At 38.7% G+C, this 23494-nt stretch overlaps 1 protein-coding gene across 3 annotated transcripts in view; it reads right to left on the bottom strand.

Annotated features, from left to right (window-relative positions):
• LOC121322937 (rho guanine nucleotide exchange factor 4-like) overlaps window positions 1-23494 on the bottom strand; it is a 157717-nt gene that overhangs the window by 126810 nt on the left and 7413 nt on the right. For all 3 annotated transcript variants that reach the window (XM_041263571.1, XM_041263573.1, XM_041263570.1), the window contains exon 2: window positions 14759-14794. In XM_041263571.1, the coding sequence (XP_041119505.1) occupies window positions 14759-14794 (36 nt within the window). The remainder of the gene's footprint in view (window positions 1-14758; window positions 14795-23494) is intronic.

Below are 23494 nucleotides of genomic sequence, written 5' to 3' on the forward strand. Positions count from 1 at the left end.
GGGAATATTTTACCAACTCACATTTTGATACTGAATAATTGAGATTTTTCTTTCTTTAAGACCCAACTTGAGTTTCGAGATCAACCAGCTACAAGGAACTGGACAAGCACTGACAGGTCAAACGGCCTACACTAATTTGTACATTTTCTTATGGTCTTACGAGAGAAACAGAAATAGTCAAGTTGAATCTTTATGTGGCTTTCCCCTCTATCACTGATTGAGCTTGTTATTTTATTAAACTACAAAGATCAATCAAATAGACCTCATTAGCACTGACTGAACACGTTCAATTTACATTCATAATACCAAATGCAATTGTCAAATGCAATTGCCCAGCTCTGCTAGAAACTAAACCGTGCTAGTATTAACGATCTGAAAAATAACTACTGTTGATTCACACTGAGAACATTCCTGGAGGAGAACGAAACAAGCGTGGCTGGGCTTCCAAGGTTGGGAAGTGAGCTTCACTTACTCCCAGAGGGAGACCGTTGCAGAGGTGGAGTGGCATAATAGAGGAGGAGCGTAGGGGGGGGGGGGGGGGTGTAAAACCAAAAACTCAAGACAGAGAGCAAGTGCATGATGGGATTTAAATAGGGGGTTTAGCAGATATTATTAGCAGGACGTAATGGGGGCAGGAGCACTCACTCCTGCCCCCCGAACCACGCTATTGACAATAATACTGAAGCAAAAGTGATGGCATCACTGACTGCTAGCTAGGTAATGTAATGAATGAAGTCGGCTTTCATCAAACATTCTGGCAAAATATTAAAGCCATACTTCTTTGATCAAGGGCCAGCATCTTTTAAAGTGCCTGAGACCATCTTTTGCATTTTGAAAATTAATGTGGTTAAGAGCAGATTCATAAGATATTTTCCTGAACCGCCATGCTTGGTATAATATCCCATACAATGGGGAAAACAGTGGCGCCTGCTCTACATACTGCATGTACTTCACTTCACCTATATTGACAGCTCGCAAGTGAAATACAAAATACTACAGATTGCAGGATTAAATACAGTAAAATAGAGAGCAGATACTGTAAGTGCAAGTTAAAGTGATTCTGCATGTTTAATTCAACCATTCAACTATGAAAACGCTGCTTGCATAAATCTACAGAGTAGCAGGGAATTTCCTTTGCTGTGCTGACTTGTAGAATTAGACAAATATGGACTGGGGTGGTTTAATCCGTGTGAGTGATAATGACAAAATGGAAGCTACCATGGAGCAGAGGACTGTTAAATTGCCATGAAGTTTTAAATAGCCAAGTAGAGCAATTCGCCATAAATCTCTGTTTCTAAAATTGTAATCCTGGCTAGCACTATCCACAAACCATTCTTAACAACTATTCCCACACAGCTGGGAATTCACATGGAAGCTGTTTCAAATATGCCACTGGAATTTAAATGGCTTTGAATCTATTTGGATTGGGAGTGATTTGATTGAACCAAGGCTTGCTTGTACTTTAGTTTGTGATTTATCGTGTAGTCCCTGTCTCGGTAACAACTGAAATGTCAAGGCCCACGAGTGAGGTATCCAGTATGGATTTATAAACTAAGCCTGGTGATTTTTTTACAGTGCAATGGCTTCCAGTCCTCATTGTATATTAAATATCTGAAACAACAACTGTTCGTCTTCAACCCTCTGCGGAACTGAATTCCGTATCCTGGTCATTCAATTTGAAGGTCTGGGTGTCATATTTCTGAACCCAGAACAAACGATCTTTAAGGCAATGCTTTGGCACTATAATGGTAATGTAATGGTTTTAAACCAGGTTCTAAAGTGTTACAGAACACCTAGAAGTGCTTCCAGAACCTCATTACGTTACCTTTGGTTTGTCCTGTGTTGCCCATATTGCAGCATTGCATTTTTAAACATACTGTTGACTCTTACTAAATTTATCAGCATGCATCAGGGGTCATAAATCAGCTGGTGAATATGTTTCCTCAGAGAGGGAAGCTGAAAAGCGGCAAGGGGAGCGACAATACAGGTGGAAACAGGTGACCTTAGAGGAGAGGGGCTACCGATATCCTATCTGAATTTCACCAGTGGTCTGGTGTCTCTACTATAAACATCAGTGGTGACCATAAACAAAACGTTCTTTACAGAATCCTGTTTAGGCACCTTAAAGGATGTACTTTCCCAATGCTGTTCACAAGCTGATGGACAAGTGTTCAAGTCTCTCTTCGTACTCTATGGGCCAGGAGGCAGGTCCCAGTGACAACGTCAATAGAATTTAATCCACCCCAGGTAATTACACAATTACGCAGATCTGGCAGGGATGGAATTAACCCCATCCCTGCCAAATGTAAATAAAAAATACACCCTACTTACCTGTGCAGGGCTTCTGCCTAGTCACAATATCATAATTAAAAGTTTAGACTATAAAAAAGATGAGTTATTTTCAATTCTATACTTCACCCTGTTCTGTCCAACATTAAACCAAGGATCTGAATGTGAATCGCTGGAAAATGAACTGAAAACAAACAAACAATAAACCGTGTTGCTTTTCAAGTGTACGTACTGTACTTTAGCATGGTTAGCAATGTTATGTACAATGCATACCATGCTCCTATTATGCCTACTGGTGGTAAACATATTTATAAAATACATGATTGCAATCTTTAGCCATTTATAGATGTCAACTAAACTTTTAAAAACAGTTTTGTTTTTTGTTTTTTTCTGTTTACAAACCATGAAATATTTCCAAGAACCTTTTGTATATCTTCCTCTTGGATAAGGCTTGGATGTTTACTCGACCACCACTTGCATATCAGGAATGTGATATTTCTCTTTGCAAAACAGTTTTGAATGCCATGCAGAATTAATTTAAAGACCACTGCACCATACATGAAACAAGCAACTTGCTAGTCAACACGGATCAGCAACTTTCCTGTAAACTTTTCACACTTTGTGCTGTCACATGGCAACATCCATTTTAACAGAGCAATAGGTTCGCTTATGGTCTGTCTAACATGGGTGGAATAGCAGAATCTCACGTTTGCTTTACAAGTGAAGCTAAAGTCAACTCTGGGACACCTTTTTAAAGTATGTCTCCAGTCCAGAAATACACATCTTACAGTGACAAGTTACTGCTCTTTCCTGTGCTAATTCAACCTGTTGGCACAATTGTTAACTAACTTTGATTTATCAAGCCATACATAATCTCTAAAGCATTATACTACTAGATTAACAATAGAAATTCCTGGCTCCTATACATCCTGTAATTATATAACTAAAGCATAACGCTGTAAAGCAGGAATTACTCAACTTTTGACATGTTTTTTTTTTAGTCTTTGAAAGACATCTTTCAAGGTATCTCCTTTCTTTTGGTTTTTGAATCCAACATTACTTTAATCCATACTTTGTTTCATTACCCCTCTACTGTAAAAAAAATAATAATAATGTACTCCAGTGCCTCAGGTTACAACCCTTCTCAAGCTGAAGGTGTTATCTGACAGGTAAAATCAGTGCATAACTACTGGCACTAACAAAGAGACTGAACCTCCACCCCACCCCCCTGGCAAGAAACAGGAACAGGAAAGTTCAAAACCCACAACATGTCAAGAGCTAGACCAGTACAAAGGCACGACGCAGCACAGTACACCTTGCCATTTTCAGGACAATGAAAAGCAGCACAAAGCAGGTACATCTTTGTTTTGCACAGGACTAAAAGAAATGTACCTCCCTCGCCTATATTTTCAGTTTGTGTGTTTAACATGTTTTTGTCAGTTAAAAGCATGAGGTACTTCATGAGAAGATCCAGGAGGTCTGGTTTAGGTACAAAGAAAACTATATATATATATAAACTCCTATTGCACTGCGTGCCAAGACAGGCATATTAAACACTGTTTCGTTGTGAATGTTCCATAAACCGTAAGATTGTAAAACTGCATTCTAACTGAAAAGCAAAACTCATTGGGAATAGCTGAAAACGTAACATGAGGTAAATTGCATGACATTCACTGTCTACTTAACAAAACATATTCCGTTAATGTGTATTAATTCAATAATTATTCATATGAGTCATTTTATTCATAATGCACTTTGTAACTTGGTGAAATTGCCTTTCTGTTTGCTTAACCCTGAATAGTTCTTTATTCCAGATAAGCTGCTGTAATCGTTTTGTTACTAACCATAATAGGAGTTACAGCTTCTTATGTAGCAAAGAGGATCTTCTTCTGATGTTTTCGGAAGGATGTTTCAACACTTACTGTATCACAACCAATCCAGACCAAAAAGGGTTAAAGGGGTTCTAGCTGTTGAAATAATTCTATAATTCAGTTTTGACTGCACTTGTTGATCCCACTGCTATGCACTGGACTTGCCTGACCTATGCACTACGTTACTGGATCCTCAGCTGATGTACTATCCTTGCACTATTGCACTGCTAATGTGTCATTATAGATATACCTTGCTGTATTCCTAACTTGTTGCATCCTATTTCGTATTGTATTTTAGTAGTATTACCTGCACTTACTGTAACCTATACTGTATTTAATCTTGCACTGTAACCCTATAATGCCCTATAACACATGTAAGTCGCTTTACATAAAGGCACCTGCCAAATAAATAAATAAATATTATTATTAATAATAATAATAATAATAATAATAATAATAATAATAATAATAATAATAATAATGTTTATTTTCTTAAAGTTGTAGACTTTCCAATCCACTTTGCCCAGCTTTTATTTTATTTTCCTATATCCCAAAGTTTCATGGATCTTCTAGTTACACAAGTAAAATGTGATTGGGGTGTGTATTGCAAATCTTACCAAGCCAACATTATAAATTAACGTATTTCCAGTTGTTTAAATGGCAGGTTTTCAATCTCAACCAAACTCTCTCTCTCTTGCCTGAGGCAGATGCAGACTGAATATCTTACCTGTCGTATACTTCCACTGACTATGTAATTTTACATGTGCATTGTTGAAAACAGCAGATGCTATGTGAATTACCATTAATTAAAATTATATCTTGTACAACACTGTATTTTATCTATGGGGGGTGGGGATAATTTCACACCTAAAAAGTGCAAGATATGCTGAAAGTAAACAATGTAAACAGATATGTCTTTGGCCCAGTTTGATACCAGATATACTTTCTAAAAATGAAAATGTATGTTTGTTTGTTTCAGCTGCACATACAAGACATACTGAATGGACGTGAATAACAGACTTCTTCATATGTGTAATATCAACTGCACCTTGTAGGCACATTATTAAAACAGGTGGAGTCAAAGGTCACACAAAAAATAAATATTCCAGCCGTGTTTTGAAATCTTTTCTTGTGTTTTTTTTTTTTTTAGCTTATGCGGAATTGTATTCCCCCCTAAATGTTTAATAGTGATAACAAGACAGACCCCATACATTAGCAGAGAGTCCTGTTTCAATAACACTGCTGCGCTGTCTTTGCTCAGAATGTTTTTTAAGAGCCACTTAGTCTGAGATATGTACATTGCAGGCTTGCGCAGCAGCCTAACTGTGGTCAGCACGCATAAATCCTAAAGGGAAAACCAGACAACTGGTGCAATTTACCTGTTATTTAATAAGAAAACAACAAGGATACTAAGCATTTCATTAATCCCCTTTAAAAAGGGCAGCGGTAATAATATAACACAAGCTCAATAACATTTACCATCAAAATATGATTGAATTGTTATATCGAACAAACAATAGAGAGAATTTATATTGATGATCTTCCATGTATTATGATGCACTGAAAAATGAAAAATGAATGAGAATCACGTCAAATATTGGACGGTTTGCTTGATTTAGGACTGTGATTGTGAAAATATGGCTTATGCAGCTTAATCTTACCAGACTGTGACAGTTTATATGTAGGTGATAAATCATATCACTATTTAATTGAAAACTTGAAATATTGTATTATCAACACGTACGTTGTGAAACCGCTTGCAAGCCCCTTCCTTCACAGAGAAACAGGCAAGGATTTGAAGTGCTTACATATCATTTGCGTGCTGTCACTGTGACTGCAGCCTTAGAACCTGGCAACAAAACAAAAGTACTTAGGCCTTCACGGAAAAACTCAGCCTCAGAGAAAATACCCAGCAGCATCCAAGTTAGGTTAGGGGACTGGAAAGCTAGTTTTATAATGGTTGTGGTATTATAGTTAAATTCTGTCAGCTAAAAAGTGTTTCTGCCAGATTGTGTCATGTGGACATGTAAGTATAAAAGGTATGACACAGACTTTAATTGCAGTCTTGGTGCATGTTGGCAGCATAAGCTTTTGATTTTATATTGGACCTAACAGAGTGGCATAATTGAGGACAATTCTGCATAAATACCATGCAGCTCAACAGAACAATCAATCCAGAAGGAATAACACAATATTGCTTATAAATTGATTTTCTGAAATTAGGGTAAAGCCTGATTTCACAAGAAATGGTACAGAATCTGATTAATAGCATATGCGTATTATCTTTTTTTTTTTTTTTGAATAGAAAAAAATATTTTCATTTTTTAATCAGTGTATTAAAGGGAACTGTATTAAAATGTAAAAGCTGGTTCACTGTACTTGTTGAGTATGATCAAATATAAAATTTCCCTTGATGTCCCGATTTTCTGTGTGTGTGTGTGTGTGTGTGTGTGTGTGTGTGTGTGTGTGTGTGTGTGTATATATATATATATATATATAATATATATATATATATATATAAGGATATAATATAGATATATATATATAATATATATATTATATATATATCTTATAATATATATAAAGAATGTTTTGTTTTTATTTATTTTTTTAACCAGTAAAAAATAAAATGCAGAAATTAAAACTCCTTATTATAGGTATTTTCTAAGATTGCAATACAGTTTTGACATGTCAGGTTTTTTTTTTAACAACTGTCTCATACAGAAGTTTCATAAATAGAAAAAACATTCTTTAAATAACATGTGAGTTAAGCTTTGTGAATAGGGCCCACAGTTTAAAAAGGGGTGGCTCTATGGGCCATTCTGTAGTAGAGATTTCAGCCACCAACCCCCATAAAGGACTTACTAGTATAACAGTGTTCCACAGTACTTTGGATGGTAATATTGCACTGTGGTTATAGAGTACTATGCATTTACAGTGCTGTAATTTTATCATGGTTTGCCATGTTTTTATTTTTTTTTTATTTTGAATTTGTTTAATCATACCTCTGTGGGCTTTACAGTGCTTACCTATGCTTTACCACGATTTCATTTTGCTATGCTTTTACTAAGGCAAACTTTCAGTTATCTATGAAGAACGGCAAACTACCTCTTCAGAACAATTCAAACACCTTCAACACTCACCACACATATTGTTTTATTTACATTTTTCAATTTGTTTCCACTGCTTTCTAATAAAGAAAAGCCCTGCATTTTTTGCATCCAAGTAGCTTTACCCATTACAATGTTTGACGATGCACAGTACATGAGCAGACAGTTTGTTTGATGGTCATTTCAGCTTTGATGCTTTCCAGTTACAACACTGTCTCAAAGGCAACACTGGACCTGCCAAAAGATAACTAAGCTAAACAGAGGGGAAAGATTGCTTCCAGGAGCAAAGCTCTCCGTTTCCTTGAAGGGAAACTTGGTTGGGTAGGGAACATCAGACTTATCTTTTAGTATTCTTCTTGTTGTTTAGATTCACTTTGTATCATTTTCTGATTCCATCATCACATCCTGGTGACATTTTAAAAGTTTAAAACAGCCCTGTGACTCCAATAAAGCTCTCAGAACAATGTCTTAACTCTATCAGTGTGCAACCATAACTTGTCCCACTGCAACTGGGCGGGCCAAATCCTGCCCACGGAGAGGGATGCCTCCTGGCAGGACTGTATCAATTGCTGAGCTAGAGCGGAGCTTCATTTTAATATTACCGCAAGGGGGCTGTCATGGTGGATTGTCTGCATGACATTCATATATTTCTTGTAGAAAATGAAGTGTTTTGCAATATCGATACCAAAGTACAGTACTTGCTGATTGTGATGATACATTCATGCCTCGCTATGGTACTGGATTCCTCGTATGATAGACAGGAATGCAGAATAATATAAAACACAATTCAAAAGTAGCATACATTTTTATTTTCAATGCGTCAAATGTGGCAAATTTAATGAGAAAAATGGCACTTTCGTTCTGCGATCAGCTTTAGAACAGCAGGTGTGTTAGACGTGACGGTGATGTGTAGGCAGTCCTCCAACGATTCTTGTGTCAGTCTGTTTCGTGCATCTGTTTTTAATATTGCATTCATGTGTATGTAGATCCAAACATGGAGAGCACAAACAGAGCCAGCGGTAGTTGTCTGTACATATATAGGCAGACCAGAATGACCAGAATTTGCTTTGCTAATGAATTCAGTTTTCAGCAACGATGATGCCTGCAGATATACTACTAGTTCTAGTTGCTGCTTCGTCGATTGCAGGAAGCACTTGCTTTGCATGGGATGCGAAATCACCATTGGGGTTGATTGAAAACAGATTACGGACAAAAACGTTACGTACCTTGGAAAGCGAGCATTGAAATGGTCTTTCAGCAGGACAATAAAGTCTGTCAGCGTTAGGAGTCATTTTGAGTTACATTTCACTTACAACATATCGGAATGTTCAACTAAACTAATGTGTCTCTTAATAGCTACAACACAGCTGCTATAGATGATGTACGAAATACCAGATACTAATAGTAGACATTTACAGCAAACAAAATACTTATTTTATCCTCTAGATGATTTTTATTACATCTATAATTCCTGTATTATTAGAACGCTCACTGTGACCCCCTCGAAAGTGTGACATGCCTTCCCCCAGGGGGTGCTGCATTAGATGCAGTACTGCAGTGGGAAAGGGAAAAGCTGGAAAGGGAAAGAGTTACACTCTGGGGTACCTGATGTATAGTTTGGAATGAAGGCTGAATAAAAAGGCTGAACAGTGGAATGAAGGCTGAATTTAAAAAAAATGAAAGAACCTTGAGATATATACATTTTTACTTTAATTGGTACCCTTATCAGGCTTGTTAAAATAGCTGTGTCTAGAGTGCCAAAGAAATACACACATTACAATGACCGTACTGTATACACTGGACAGGACCAAAATTCATGGGCAACCTAAGTACTGTAGGGTTTGGCCTGACACAGTAAACCACAGTAAAGGTAAAACTGTAAGCTGTAGGTCAGTGCCTCTTCAGTGTACAATGGAAAATCATGGGATAGCAATGGAGAACAGGCATACTGTTTGGTAAAGCACAGCGCATATACAGTAGATGTATTGCCTGAACCTGGGAAAAAGTGGGTAAACTAAACAATAAAAAAAAAACAAAGATTAAAATTGAGCCACTTCTGAAGTGTTCACAGCCGCAGATCCCTAACACGTAATTACAAGGATCTTGAACTCAACTAGGAAAGCCCCCTGGTGTTTAGGACCAGTGAATGTCAGAGGTTCTGGGTACACAAGAATGGTATGCGGTCCAAAAAGGTCTTCAGTCTGAAATACTGCAGATCTCAGTTGTGCTTGGTTGTGGCAAAGTGACTGATCGTGTGCAGGTGCAGGTGATTAAAGAACAGACAGTCAACTGTAATCCAGGTGAAAAGGTTTGTTTTATTTATTTTTAAGTCCAGTGCCTGACAGCAAAATAAACAGCATATAATAATGGAGATACAGCAGCGTGTATTACTTAATTTATAATCCCTGTGTTGCCCCGCAAATAATAATCCTGTTTTTATTACAAACCCACACAAAACACAAAACACATACACAAGTCCGTTAGTGCGTGAATTAGTGCTAGTGGTGCAAATAGTTTTATTAGTGACAAAGGTGCAGTGTTGTCTGGTTTAGTGTTGTCTCCTGGAGACAGCTCCGGAACTGTGCTAACTGTCTGGTAACGTACAAGACAAGACGAGACAATTACAAATAAACAAAAACACAACACTCACAGTTTTCAATAACAACACACTTTTACTGTCCTTCTGGCTTTAACTCACTGCAAACCAGTGCGAAGGAATACAATCTAATGATTTTATATAGCTGAAAAAAGCACAATGTATTATTAAAACTATTATTAGAATCAGGATAAATAGTATGCCGATATTGGTAAAAAAAAATAAAATAAAAAAAAAACACGCGCAACTGTTAAATGTATGTGTAGAACTGATAGAACTGGTTTGAATATCAGTTGTCCCAGCCATTCACAGGTGAAGTATATTCTGTTGCTTATCAATAAGAATTTGTACTTTGATCAGAAGGATTTCCATGGAGTCTGGAGGAAAGTCGTCTGTATCATGATGGCATCTCTACCAGGAGATTAAACAAACATCTAGACAAGTTGCCACAGGCTTTGCAGGGAAGGTGTTGTTTTCACATGAAGTAGCTGGCCTTGGATGGGTCAAAAGTGGAAAGGGATTCAATGTATGATTAAACCTGCATATCATCATATTGGAATGTCCTGACCATAATATAATGTGAGTCAATAGGGCACATCACTTTGGTTTATCACATTTGTCAAGCACATTTTCTCTCCACTCAATTTCAAATAAAATCATAAGATTACAAGGTTCACGTGAAAGTTAGTTGCTGCGCAGTTTAGTACTGTAGCACAATATTGCATACAGAACACCATAACATGTATGCATACAGCTTTTAGATGTTTTACATGTATAGTATAACTGAACAAAAGATGTATTAATGAATGCTATTGTATAGCATTATAGTTGTTGTATTAACAATTCCTCTGAGGATCTTTCCGCTGATCAGAGTGAACATTTCGTCTGCTGTATGCGACGTCAAAATCACTAAGAAACCCAATTCAAGACATGAAAACCGTACCATGTACAGTTTTTACTGTGCTTGACGTCACCTTCTTTAAAAAGTCGTACCCAGGCCCCAGTGAATTCCATTCAGCTGCAAAGTCAAGTATAAGCAGTGACATCACAATCTGCCCCCCACCTCTGCCAAATGCTATTCTTTTCATCATACGTTTCCTCTTTTTAATAAACATCACTCTCAACTAAATAAAGGTTGGTCATGAACAGAAAAGGAATACAGTTGGATTTGAATGCATGTTAACAATATGTATTATATAATTAGGGCTTCTAGTTTTGGGGTTTTATTTTTGATCACGTGATGTCCCTTTAAACATATTTTGTGCCGATTCGCTTTCTTAATCAAACACTACTACCAAAGGAAGCTGTTGCTTTTTACCCTCATATCTTGATGGAGTTAACAAACGACATGCATTGATCTCACTTGATTCTATTTGAACCTGCATTTTCGTTGTGGCTCTAATCGTCGAATTCAGCTTATTAATTTCCACTGCCTAAGTTTCTAGTAGTGCGTCACTAATTTAAACAATCTGGTATTCAGTTAAGACTTAACAACTGTTAATTAAGCTTTAAAGGGAGGGAGAGAGATGGAAAATAAAACCCCAAAACTAGAATCCTTATATATAATATAACAGTGGTGTAGGGCTACTAGTCACTGTTATATCACACCATTTCTACTCATGCCGATATTCCCTTACACACAGTCATTCTATGTCCTATAACTCTGTATTTTCCCAGGTTAATGTAAATTTGTACACAATTGTACATCACAGGGTTGCTGGTTTGCTTTATGCCTTTCCTCCCCCATGTCTATTACAAATAAAATAAATAATTGGTACTCTTTTGGACAGCTGTTCCTGTTTTCTACCCAAACTGACAGGATCTTAGTTCAGTCTAACAATCAAACCTGTAATTCAGTGTGATTGGTTAGGCAGGTCCTCATGTATTAAATGACAAGTATACATCCTAAATCCCTATATTTTAATAAATAACTGTAATCACAAAACGATAATCAGGCTGGGTTTATGTATTAAACACAATTACAGGATAATTGCTTTGTCAGATAATACAACCTAATGATTTTATATTGCTGAAAAAAGCACAATGTATTATTAAAACTATTATTAGAATCAGGATAAAAAGTATGCCGATATTGGTAAAAAAAAAACAAACAAAAAAAAAAAAACAGAAAATGTATCCCTTCTACCCTTAAGATTAAAAAGTAAAAAATATTATTTTGCATAATACCTATGGACCAATGTGACAGAAATACAATAAATCTTGGTTGTAAATCTCCCTCCCGACCTGTGAGGGTACTAAGCGAGGACACAGTTTTTTTGATGGGCTGGGTTGACAGTTCTTTCCCTGGGTCGGGAAGTCGGTCAGTCTGGAAAAAGGCGAGACTCCATTGCAAGAACGTATTGACCTGGAATGGAAACGATGTAGCAGCCATAGATTGTAAAGGCAGCTGCATTCGTTTACCAAGGGGTCATGCAAGACAGCATATAAGGGGGATGGAGAATCATAATCTCTTCCTTCGCATTAGTTTGTAGTGACTTAAAGCCAGAAGGACAGTAAAAGTGTGTGTGGCACAGCAAAGCTCTGCCCTTTTTAAATTGGCAGGGATGGGGTTAATTTCCCCTACCTGCCTGGGTTTATTATGTTCAGGTGGTTGGGGTTGATTAGTTGATTAGATGGTTAGTTTAATTAACAATCAATCAGTGCCCAGCCACCTGACATAAAAGGAGGCCTCTGCTTCTCATTGAGGAGGAGGGAGCTGAGGAAGCAGGTTGGTGTTTGGTTGTTTGTGATTTTTGAATTTTGCTAACTCTAGTGAAGGCATTGCCCAGCCTGGAAACCTTACTTTTGTAAGTTTTGTTTTGTTGTCTTTCTTTTTGTGTTTAAAGATTTTTATTTTGCCCTTGTGCATGTTTATTTTGTGTTATTTATAATAAAATTAGCATTTTTTTTTTGGAACTGCAGTCTGTCTCTGGGCCTCTTTCCACTCGCCAGCCTGCCACAGTGTGTTGTTATTGAAAATCGTGAGTGTTGTGTTTTTGTTTGTTTGTAACTGTCTCATCTTGTATGTTACCAGACAGTTAACACAGTTCCGGAGCTCTCTCCAGGAGACAACACTAAACCGGACAACACTGCACCTTTGTCACAAATAAAGCTGTATTTGCACCACTAGCACTATTTCACGTACTAATGGACTTGTGTATGTGTTTTGTGTGGGTGTGTAATAAAAACAGGATTATTTGTGGAGCAACAAAGGGATTAGAAATTAAGTAATAAATGCTGCTGTATTACTCACCTCGATTGTTATTTACTGTTTGTTTTGCCATCTGGCACTGGACTTAAAAATGAATAAAACAAACTTTTTCACCTGGATTACAGTTGACTGTCTGTTCTTTAATCACCTGCACACAATCAACCACTTTGCCACAACCAAGCACAATTGAGATCTGATATTTTTTTTGTATTATTCAAATACAAATTTCTGTATATAAATATATTATGAAAAATGCTTTCATACAAGCAGTGTGATACTGTATAATGGGCCCAGGATTTGAATCCAGTCTTTTTTAATCCAAGTCTAAATGAGATAATTATATGTTACTATTATAAATTGGGTATAGTGATGAAACAAGATGAGCCTGCTTCAGAGACCTTATTGAGTCATATTACTGAGTTCTTTAGTACTAGTTTTGTAGTCAACAGGACTGGAAATCTGGAGGTGTGTAAGGTGGAATTTTGAACTGGGGGACTAGTTTCCAAAACAGCGGCCTGGAGACCATAGTATGGTTTCTGAAGTCCACAGAACATAAAGAGATATCTCTCAAATTTCCCTGAATAATGACAAATCAATCTACCACAAGCCAGGGGTAGGGGGGAGGAATTACTTTACATGAGCGCTGCTAAGATCTTGTGGTTGTTTGAATAATACCGAAAACTTACGACCTGAAGTCAGCTCTAGTGTACATGTATAATTTTAATTTCTAATGCCTAGCTGTAGTACCATTATACAACAAAAAAGGTTGACCTTTGCGAGGACAAATGTAACGTTTATTTGGCTTCACTGGGTGGGGTCCTCAATCAAGCTGTCCAATCAAGCTAAGAAAGTTTGTGAACCCCTGCCTAGGGGACTGAGGCATGAAGAGCTGCTCTACAGTTGTGTGTCTTCAGAGACTTTTCAAAGTGACGAGCAATTAGGTAGACATTGATGCTGAAACCTAAATACAGAATTGTATTTAACCCTTTATAGACTAAGCTTTTTAAGGGCAACAGAATAAACACCTTCCTTGATGTCCTTGTTTCACCAATCCTGTCACACAAGGAACAGGCAGTACAGAGCTCGTAATCTTTAAAAAAGAGGAATTCTTAGTTGATTTCTTTTATTTACCAGAATGTCAAACAGCATGTTTGTAATGAAAGTAGTTAACCCCATTATACACAGACCAGGAAAAATTTTAAATAACAAAATCAATCAGCATTGAAAGTAATCAAGTGTATCCTAAGGGAGATTAGAAAACATGCCCATTCAGAATCCTGCCGGGGTTTAATGCTGGCACTAACAGTAAAACAAAAATTGATTAGTTTGGGACACTGTCAAAACCTTCAAGCTTCAGGGTATGGCTTGCCAACGTTCTCTCTAAAATCAAGCTGATATAACAAAAGGCAAGCATGTAAGTCTGAAGGAGAAGAAAACAGGACAAATTGGCAAAGGATACTCCCCTCCTGCTGCAATGTGGTAGGAGAGGAGGTGGTGGAAATTATAATATGCGTAAGTACAAAGGGTGTGTATTTATATGATGTATCATTCCAGAAAAACAGTCAAAGTTCCCCAAGAACTATTACGAATGACTTTAAACAAATAGCAAACAAAACTCAAAACCAGTCCTTATTATCTTTCTAATTTAGATTTAATTTTTTTTTAAAAAAAAAGATCTTACCTGTTCACAAGTAGGCGAGCATCTCAAAAGCACCCTCTAGGAAAAGAAAAGAAAGCAGTCTGAAATTGGCTTCAATTACTGTCTTTAAGCAGATGGACACGACTCTTTATGGTACACAATGGTATATGCTTGTTGATTTTTAATGTGTTTTTAAGTAGTACCTGTAGACCAACAGCTTACACGGCAGCAGCTTTGAAAATGACCTCTGTGTTGCATTGTGCCAGTAAGAGCAAAGAATGTTCTGCCTAAGCAAATGTGAGGCTTATTATTGCATAGAGAAAAAGACTGAAAGAAAGGTACAAAAGAAATCAAAATGTAACTAGACAATCTTAGAATACAGTTGTGTATCAAATATAAATAAAATATCTCAAACTCTTTAATCATGTGCAAACCATGTAGTGACATTAGGCCACAGTTTAAAGTGAGGACAGTCGTTAGATTCCCTTACATTGAAAATATGAAATCTGAAATAGGTTTTGAGACATGAGCAGCAGCGATAGCAGATTTACATAAACACATCAATCCCCTGCAATGGCAACAAGAAACATACATTTTTACCTTTGTTGTATCCATTGCTGTCCACATTTCAGCAACATGTTCCCTGTAGCTTGGATATTTTTTATTCACACATCATAGGTAAATAAACTAGGGAATTACTTTTATTCAACTTTCATTCAGGGAACTTTTGCCAGAAGAAAGATGATTTTTCTTCTAATGGACACAGTGTATACAGCGCATGCTCTCTTTTGCAGTAATGCTGTTCAGATTGGATATACTCTGAAAGCTCTCAAGTAAATTATGACCCATGATGTGTGATTAAAAAATGTAAAAGGGTTGACAAAATGATTACAAATACAACACACGATAGAGACAACACGTTTCTGTTAAACTTTTGCAGGGTGTTCTCAAACAGTTTAATTACTAAATAAAATATCTTGTTTTTGTTTATTTTCCTGTCGATCAACAGCTTTCCAAATAAAAAAAAACATATATTTTAAAATAGACATGGATAGTAGAAGACATTGGAATATATTTTAATTATCTTAACAGTGACATATTTACATACAACTGCTATAATATTAATTCACCTCAAGGTGAACCTCATACAATATACAACCTAAAGTAAAGAGTTAAACTGTTACACAGCATGAACAAAACTACAGAAAGCACAGGTAGTGAGCAGAACTGTATCGGCTTTTAAACTTGGAGTTGTACATTTCTAACTTTGAAGCGTTACGTGTTGAAATAAAAGCCTTGGAAAGCTAACCCTTTGTCCTGTGATTTATTTCCCCCAAAATTTTTCAGATGGTCTAAACAAACAGAGATATGGTTTAAAGAAGATACAGACCAAATGGTTTGTATTTCTGCAGAGCAGAGATCATCCCATCTGTATTTCACCTTTTTCAAAATGTGTGTGTGAGGCAAGACGACAAGACTGTGCATGCCCAGCATGTGCCAGATGAAATACAAACTATTTCAGCTCAGCAGGTTAGGGATGGGTGCTCCAAAACCACTGTTCACATCCCAGCCAACATCAACATTAACATCAATGGGTGTGTCTGCTGGGGTTTTGCATGTTCTCTTTTCAACGATTACTATTGAGATTTTACACATTAACAACTAGTTTCACAGACCCCGATTAGCACTGATCATGGATGGACTGCCTGATGTTACCTTTCGTAAAGTAGTCCAAGACAAGTGTTAATCATACTTTTTGGGTCCCGACCAGACCAAATCCCTATTGCAATGAATGATGTGGCACCCTCTACAATCCGGAACCAGTTTTCTCTGGAATTTTTAAGTCTTGTCTGCCTAAAATCAATGTAAATCTGACTGTGGAGTCCGGCACCAAGTCATGTCAAAATGTCTAATTACTATGTTGAAAAAATATGTGCTTGTCCCACGAGTACGATACATTCTTCTTTAATTAATGGAGACAGTAAGCAAAATGAATACAATCCTGGGCATTTCTTCTAATAGTAATAGAGTTTTTCAAGATGCTCAAATAGTTTGCCATTTATACCTTTTAGTGTACAGTATTAGATGTTACATTATCTCTGTAATCCAGCACACTGTATAATCTGGCACAATTTTCCAGTCTTAGGGATTGGAGTATATCATGTGGGCTGCCAAACTGGAACTAAAGAGACCCCAAGACTTTGTTAAAGCACTTGATATAGCCTGAAGCTCATGAAACCAGAAAACATGTTCAGAGTTCTATGTCAAAGGATAAAGCTGATATATATATATATATATATTATCTAATATATATATATATATAATATCTACTATATATATATATATATATACTATCATAAATGTTACAATATTATCATTGAATACTTAACATCGTGAATACAATACATTTATAATCATGTACTGCACTATACCATAGTAAAAGTTAAGCAAAGTATAGCAAATCACAAATGATAACACACTGGAAAAACTATTAACCATGGTAAAGCATCGTAAATTCATAAAGCTTGGGGAAGTAACGTAAAATGACATTGCAAAACTTGTATAAGGTGATAAATGTACATAGACTCTATGGCAAGGCTAGAAACCCACATTTGTCCTGCATGCAGTTCTGGGTTTTAACCTAAATGAAGGTAGGTCTGAAACCTAAGATTGGATACAGGACTAGTGTGAGTATCTAACATTGCTACAATGAATCCAAAGGCAGTTTATATTGGTATCAAAGAGCACGATTTTGTATTTGGCCTGAAAAACCCTCCAGTGATATTTGGCTTGCTTGTGGGCAACAATAATGTAAAGGTGGACTGGAATTCCAATCTTGCCCAAGGGCACCCCAGAGCCAGGCAGCTGCTCGGTTCATTTAGATGCTTCCACCTTAAGAGGCCAACCACAGCTTTGAGTAGACTGTACATATAATTAAGAAGAAATGACAATCAAACTGGTTCTTACCGGATCCCACACTATTCAGACTCTTCCTAGCAGCAGTCCCGTGCTGATTTAATTGCTTCATTTCCTGCCTGTTAAATGCCTTGACCAATGTAATTGATCTTTTCTATTAGCTCTGGCAGTTCTATCTAAATTATAGCAATTAGGGAAAAAACAACCAATACTTTCCACCACAATAACCCATTTACACTACCTAAATAATTCATACGCAATCTTGTTTTATTCATGTGTTTGGGTGTGAAGACTTAAGGCCCAATCCAATTCACTTTTAACTGGGGTACGACACTTTTAAAAACATACAAATGCATGCAATAAACAGAAATATTATTGATGATGTATTCATCAAACCAAAATAAAAAAGGCTCTTTGGTTTTGTTTATTGCATTATATTTCCAAAAGCTATTTTATCAGGTAATAATTTAATTAAACAGGCTTTAGAAGCGTTCAGTTATTACTAGGGTTTATCCTGCTCTTACTTATTAAGAAATTCTGCATTCTTAACCATTTCTTGCTTGCAGCTATTCAAAGGAATAAACCTCTTTATGCTAGATGCTGGTTCTGATTTTGTTGAAAGTTCCTGCGAAGAAAACAAAATAGTTTTCAAGCAATGCAAGCCTTGTCTGTTGTCAATAAAATAACTGATATGTCAAAATACAGACAGATACATAAAGATCTGACAATGCAAAGCACCTTGGTCATTTAAAGTATTATCAAAAACAATTAGTATTTGTATCCAGCCTTGCAGTTTAGCTGTCTACACATTGTGGACTGCTCAGTTTGTTTACTCCAAAGGCTGTGGAGCCCCAAACTCCCTCCCCTTGAAAACTACAGTATTTAACTACAGTCAGTAGTAGTGGGTTATTCTGCCTGTCATGTGCATGCTTTGTAACTTGTTAAAAATCCTACTCTATATTGCTGTCACCCCTTTAAGTGATGGGTGACCCCAAAGGTTGATAGGAGCTCCTTACAGTGGGAAGATAATAGACATGCACCAGGAGAGTAGACCTGGCTCTGAACATGTTTGGAGATTTTGTACCTACATGAAAACCGTCTACATGTAAACCAAGAATGCAGCCACTCTTTAATGCGTTACAGTAGCTGAACAAGTGAGGTCTACCCCAGACAACCCTTATACACACACTAGGAACGTTCTCTCTATGAACACAAAGCTTTGCTATTGAAGTAAACCAATACAAGAAAGTGTCATTCTTTTTAATATATAATGTCACAGCATCCTGTCACACACCGGAATGACAACCTCAAATATTGGGCAGTCAAATAGTGGTTCACAGCTACTATAGCAGTTAATGTAGCTGAAAATAGATCATTCCTCTTTAAATACATTTAAATGTATTCCTTAAATTGGTTATGAAATTCATACTCGGACTGACACTAAATATTCAAATATGTATCATTCAGTGCATTCTATACATCCCACCAATTACTGGAACTATGTGGAACTGTACCAGGGTGTCACTACTTAGTTGTTTTATTGTAAATTCATACCTCTCTGCTTCCTTTAATGTCAATGCAAAAGTCTTCCCCAGAACGATGCCCTGGAGCAGGTTCAGTCCATAAACATATGATGCCTAATTTCTTAGCAACTAATTTCTAGTCAGCTTGTCATTAACCCTACAGGATGCCAAAATTATGTTTAACCCTAAACTAGAATCCTGTATTCTGGTAAATTAAGCTATTACCTTACACAGACAATACCATCACAGAGTCTCCACTGTCCCTTGTTAAAGATTACGGGAAAGTTGGGCCTTAAAGGCGCCAAGTGATTCAGCGTCAACAACAAAAACCAGGTAAAGTATTGGTTAGGGTTAACCGTATCAACTCCTTTTAAGATTTTAAAAGCTTCAGTCATGTCCCAGCCCCTAATTCTTGTTTCTTCTAGTCTAAAAAGATTGAGCCTTCCAGCCTGTCTTCAGAGGTCATTCCTTTAAGCCCTGTGATTAGTCTGGTTGCTCTTCATTGGACTCTCTCTCTTTGGTCCTGTGGCTTCCACAATTGGACACAGTACTCTAAGTGCAGTCTCCCCAGTGTGCTATACAACCCATCATAACATCCTTGGATTTGTGCTCTACACTTGTGGCTATATACCTAAGCGATCTGTTTGTTTTTTGGTTGCTGATAGTGATGAGTCTATTACAACACAACTGTGGATCAACACACTGATGAGCTAACAAGCTCTATTTAAAAACAGAATGTGATCCAGTCCTATCTATACTCACAGACAGTCCATAAGTAGTTTTACAGTGGGTTGCTGCAATTAATATGTTCTGACATAGACATCCGCAGCTTTAATGTTTGTTATTTAGTAATTTTATGAAGTTGCTATGGGGAGGTGAGGCAGTGATGAGACATGCTTTCTAATACTGTCTTTACTCAGCAGTAAAGGAAACAATATTCTCTACATGTATTATTGTTAATAGTCATGTTTGCTGTAATGCTTCCAACATTACCTTTAAGTAAGTCAGTGTTTCAATGTTGTCCTGTGCGTGAGTGTTCCATTGAATTAATGTTACATAATTGATAGACCTCGCAACAATAATAAATAAAGTCACAAACACCTAGCCAGCAGACTTACACATGTTTCAAGTAGCACCCAAAACATGTTCTTCTTTAAACTGTTTTTTCAAGTGCTGTATGTGACAGAGGCTAAGATATCAATGACAAAATAATTCCATATATATTTACATGTTGTGCACTTCCAATCTCTATAGGTCTCACCTGAGGACATTTGGAAAAAAAAAACTGTTAGAAGATTATATCTATCGGGTAGAGTTGCACTTATTTGGTCATTTCACCTAAGAAAGTGTTAGTGGACAAATAACCAAGGAAGTGAAACAGTACCAAAAAGGAAAGGCATGAAAACATCCTTGAGCTTCTTTGAATCCAGCATGGTGCCAGATATGTGAATGTAACTTATAATTATTCTGGTAAAATTCATAATTAGTTCTATAATATGTTATTCTTACAATATTTTAGATTCTGGCTCTAGTTATTGCTATTGACAGTCCAAGGCGAATGAACTTTGCAAATCCCTGCTGGCATATGCTCAGCACTCCCACATTCCTCAGGGCTAAGTTTAAACTTACTGACCCACTGCTGCAAAACAGCACCAGCTTGTGCAAGTGTTATGTATTGAAACAGGATCCTCTCTCTATATACAAAATGAAGACAAAATGTAACCTCATAGACTTCTTATGAGTATTGTGCCAGGTTAAAAATGTGGTTTGGCCATTTGACAACATTACCTAGCACTTGTGTGGCTTGTTTTTGGGTTAGTGCAGTGCGGTGTGATCCTGTAACTCCAGGACAAGCACTCGCTCTGCATGCAGTGCTTGGGAGTCCAACATGCCCATGAAGCTATGAGCACAGAGGATTTTTGCAACCTATGAGCAGCTCTTCAGCCCGAAATATGTTGCCGTAGGCTCAACAGGGCCATGGGGTATGACACTGAGTCTCCCATGGCCGAGCCGTCAGCAGCACTCAGGGCCCCACCCCCGCTCCTTCAGCTCTCACAGAGTCCCTCGCAGGAGATTCACTGCACTCAGGCTCCTGCGCCTAGATCTCACAGCAGCTCCCCCTCCCCCAGATGAGAAGGTTGAAGCTTTCGAAACAAGCAAGGGACATTATTTACTTGAAGGAGCAGATGACACAGGTCCTTGAGCTTCTGTCTAGGCAGAAAGTTCCTGCGGTACCTATGCAGGTCCCGGCCCTGCTGCTACCTGCACCAGCCCCAGTCACTGAGCCTCCCACGGGCAGCCATTGATGCCGTAGGAGGACACACTTCCCCACTGAGATGGAGGAAGGAGGGGAAACAGCGCCATTGTCCGTGACGGAACCTAGCTCAGAAGTTGCCTTCGAGTCTAGTTTGCCACCGTTGCCCAGCTCTATGCTGGCACTGAGGGAGCGTGCTGCAAGCTTCTTGCAGATCCCCTGGACAACACCGACAGAGCCCCTCCAGTCCATATTCTGGACACAGGTAGCGGCTCCTGTGGTTCAACCGTTGCCACCCTTTCCTGACTCCATGCACGAAGTAGGATCCTCTTGGGACTGACTGGCATCAGTGCCGAGTGTGTTAAAACAAGCTGCTAGGCTCGCTACATTAGAGGACGCAAAGAAACTGGGGCTGGCAAGTTTACCCCCGGTTGACTCCACCATCGTGGATTTGGTTAAGGCTCCGCTGGTGGGTGGATCGTCCAGAGACCCCATGTGCCCTAACCCTCAATGTAGGGTTATAAAGACACCCCTAAAGAGGGCTTGTGCAGTGGAAGCGCAGGCGATTCGCCTAGCTAGCACGGTCAGTATTCTCACCGTTTACTTGGAGAGCCATTGGCCACGGAGCTCCGCCTCATATCTTGTACGCTGCTCCAAATGTTTGGCCTTCAAAGGCAAGCCCCAGGCTGAAGCCTGGCAAGCCTTGCGGTAGCTCACAGACAGCTATGGTTGTTGCAAGCTAGGGTACATGATGCGGATATGGCAGCGATATCCCCTGGCAATACATTTGGTCCAGCTGTGGAGAAGATTCTACAGCACTCCCTCCGGCAGGGCGAGGCATCTTGGCAGGTTGCCGCTCTGGACCCTCCCCGCGCCCTGGTGTGAAGTAGGTCGAGCCATTGGCAAGCCCCTCGGACAAAAACTGTCACAAGAATGGTGCCAGTACCCACAGCCGGCTGGGTGACCTGAGGCTCTGCCTGTGAGCCCCTCCACAGACCACCAGGAACACGGGCCACGGTTCATATGCTCAACTGCGTTCCAGGAGGCAATTCCAGGGTCATTGCTCGAGACAGCCACCTCAGAGAGCTCTGCCCCGGTCTCAGCAGAAGTCTCAGACCCCTTTCACCGTACAACAGCTGCAATATTGGCACATTTGCACCTCAGATGTCTGGATGCCCGCTACCATATACAACGGTTACGGACTGCAGTTCCGTTTGGGATCTTCTCCTCCGAGGAGTCTCGCACATTTCGTTTCAGTCCCTCTTCAGGTCTTGGTACTCAAAGTGGCAGCCTTACTGTGCAAGAGAGCCATCCGTCTCGTAGACCCCAGCTCAAGATATTTTGAAGCACCCAGGAAGAATGGTGGTTTCCGTCCCATCTTAAACCTAAGATTTCTAAAGGAAAGGAGATTCGAAAAGCTGACTCATTGTCACATTCACCAGTCCGTCTGACAAGGTGACTGGTTTATCACCGTGGAATACATGAAGCGTATTCATGTTCCCATTCATTCAGTGCACAGGAAGAATCTCTGCTTCACCATCAGGTAAGCATTACGAGTTCTCTGTGCTGCCATTAGGCCTCTCCCTGGCCCCAAGTATGTTAACACTATCCTGGCCCCCTTGCATTGAAGGGGATCAGAGTACTAAACTATCTAGATGACTAGTTAATCTGTGCTCAGTCGCGGGATGGAGCAGTGGCTCGCACGGCAATGGTGACACAGCATCTGCCGAGGCTGGGTCTCACCATCAGCAATGCAAGGAGTCGATTTTGACCAGTGCAGTACACAACGTACTTGGGACTCCAGGTGAACTCCAGTAAGATGCGCACATACCTGTCAGACGACAGCGTAGCAGCTATTCAGTGTTGTCGCTCCCTGTTCAACAGGGATCGAAGATCCCCATAGTACGGTTCCCAAAACCGTTGGTTCGGATGGCCGCGGCCATATCAGCCATGGAGGCTGCTACACATGTGCTCGCTCAAAGCGTGGCTCAATGCGTTCCATTTACACCTGAAGTGTGACAGACACCGTTGTCTGACGGTGTCTCACAAGTGCTCAGCGGCCCTGATATGGTAGAGGATATCCTC

Source organism: Polyodon spathula, chromosome 11 (genome assembly GCF_017654505.1).
Source record: "Polyodon spathula isolate WHYD16114869_AA chromosome 11, ASM1765450v1, whole genome shotgun sequence".
Lineage (NCBI taxonomy): Eukaryota > Metazoa > Chordata > Actinopteri > Acipenseriformes > Polyodontidae > Polyodon > Polyodon spathula.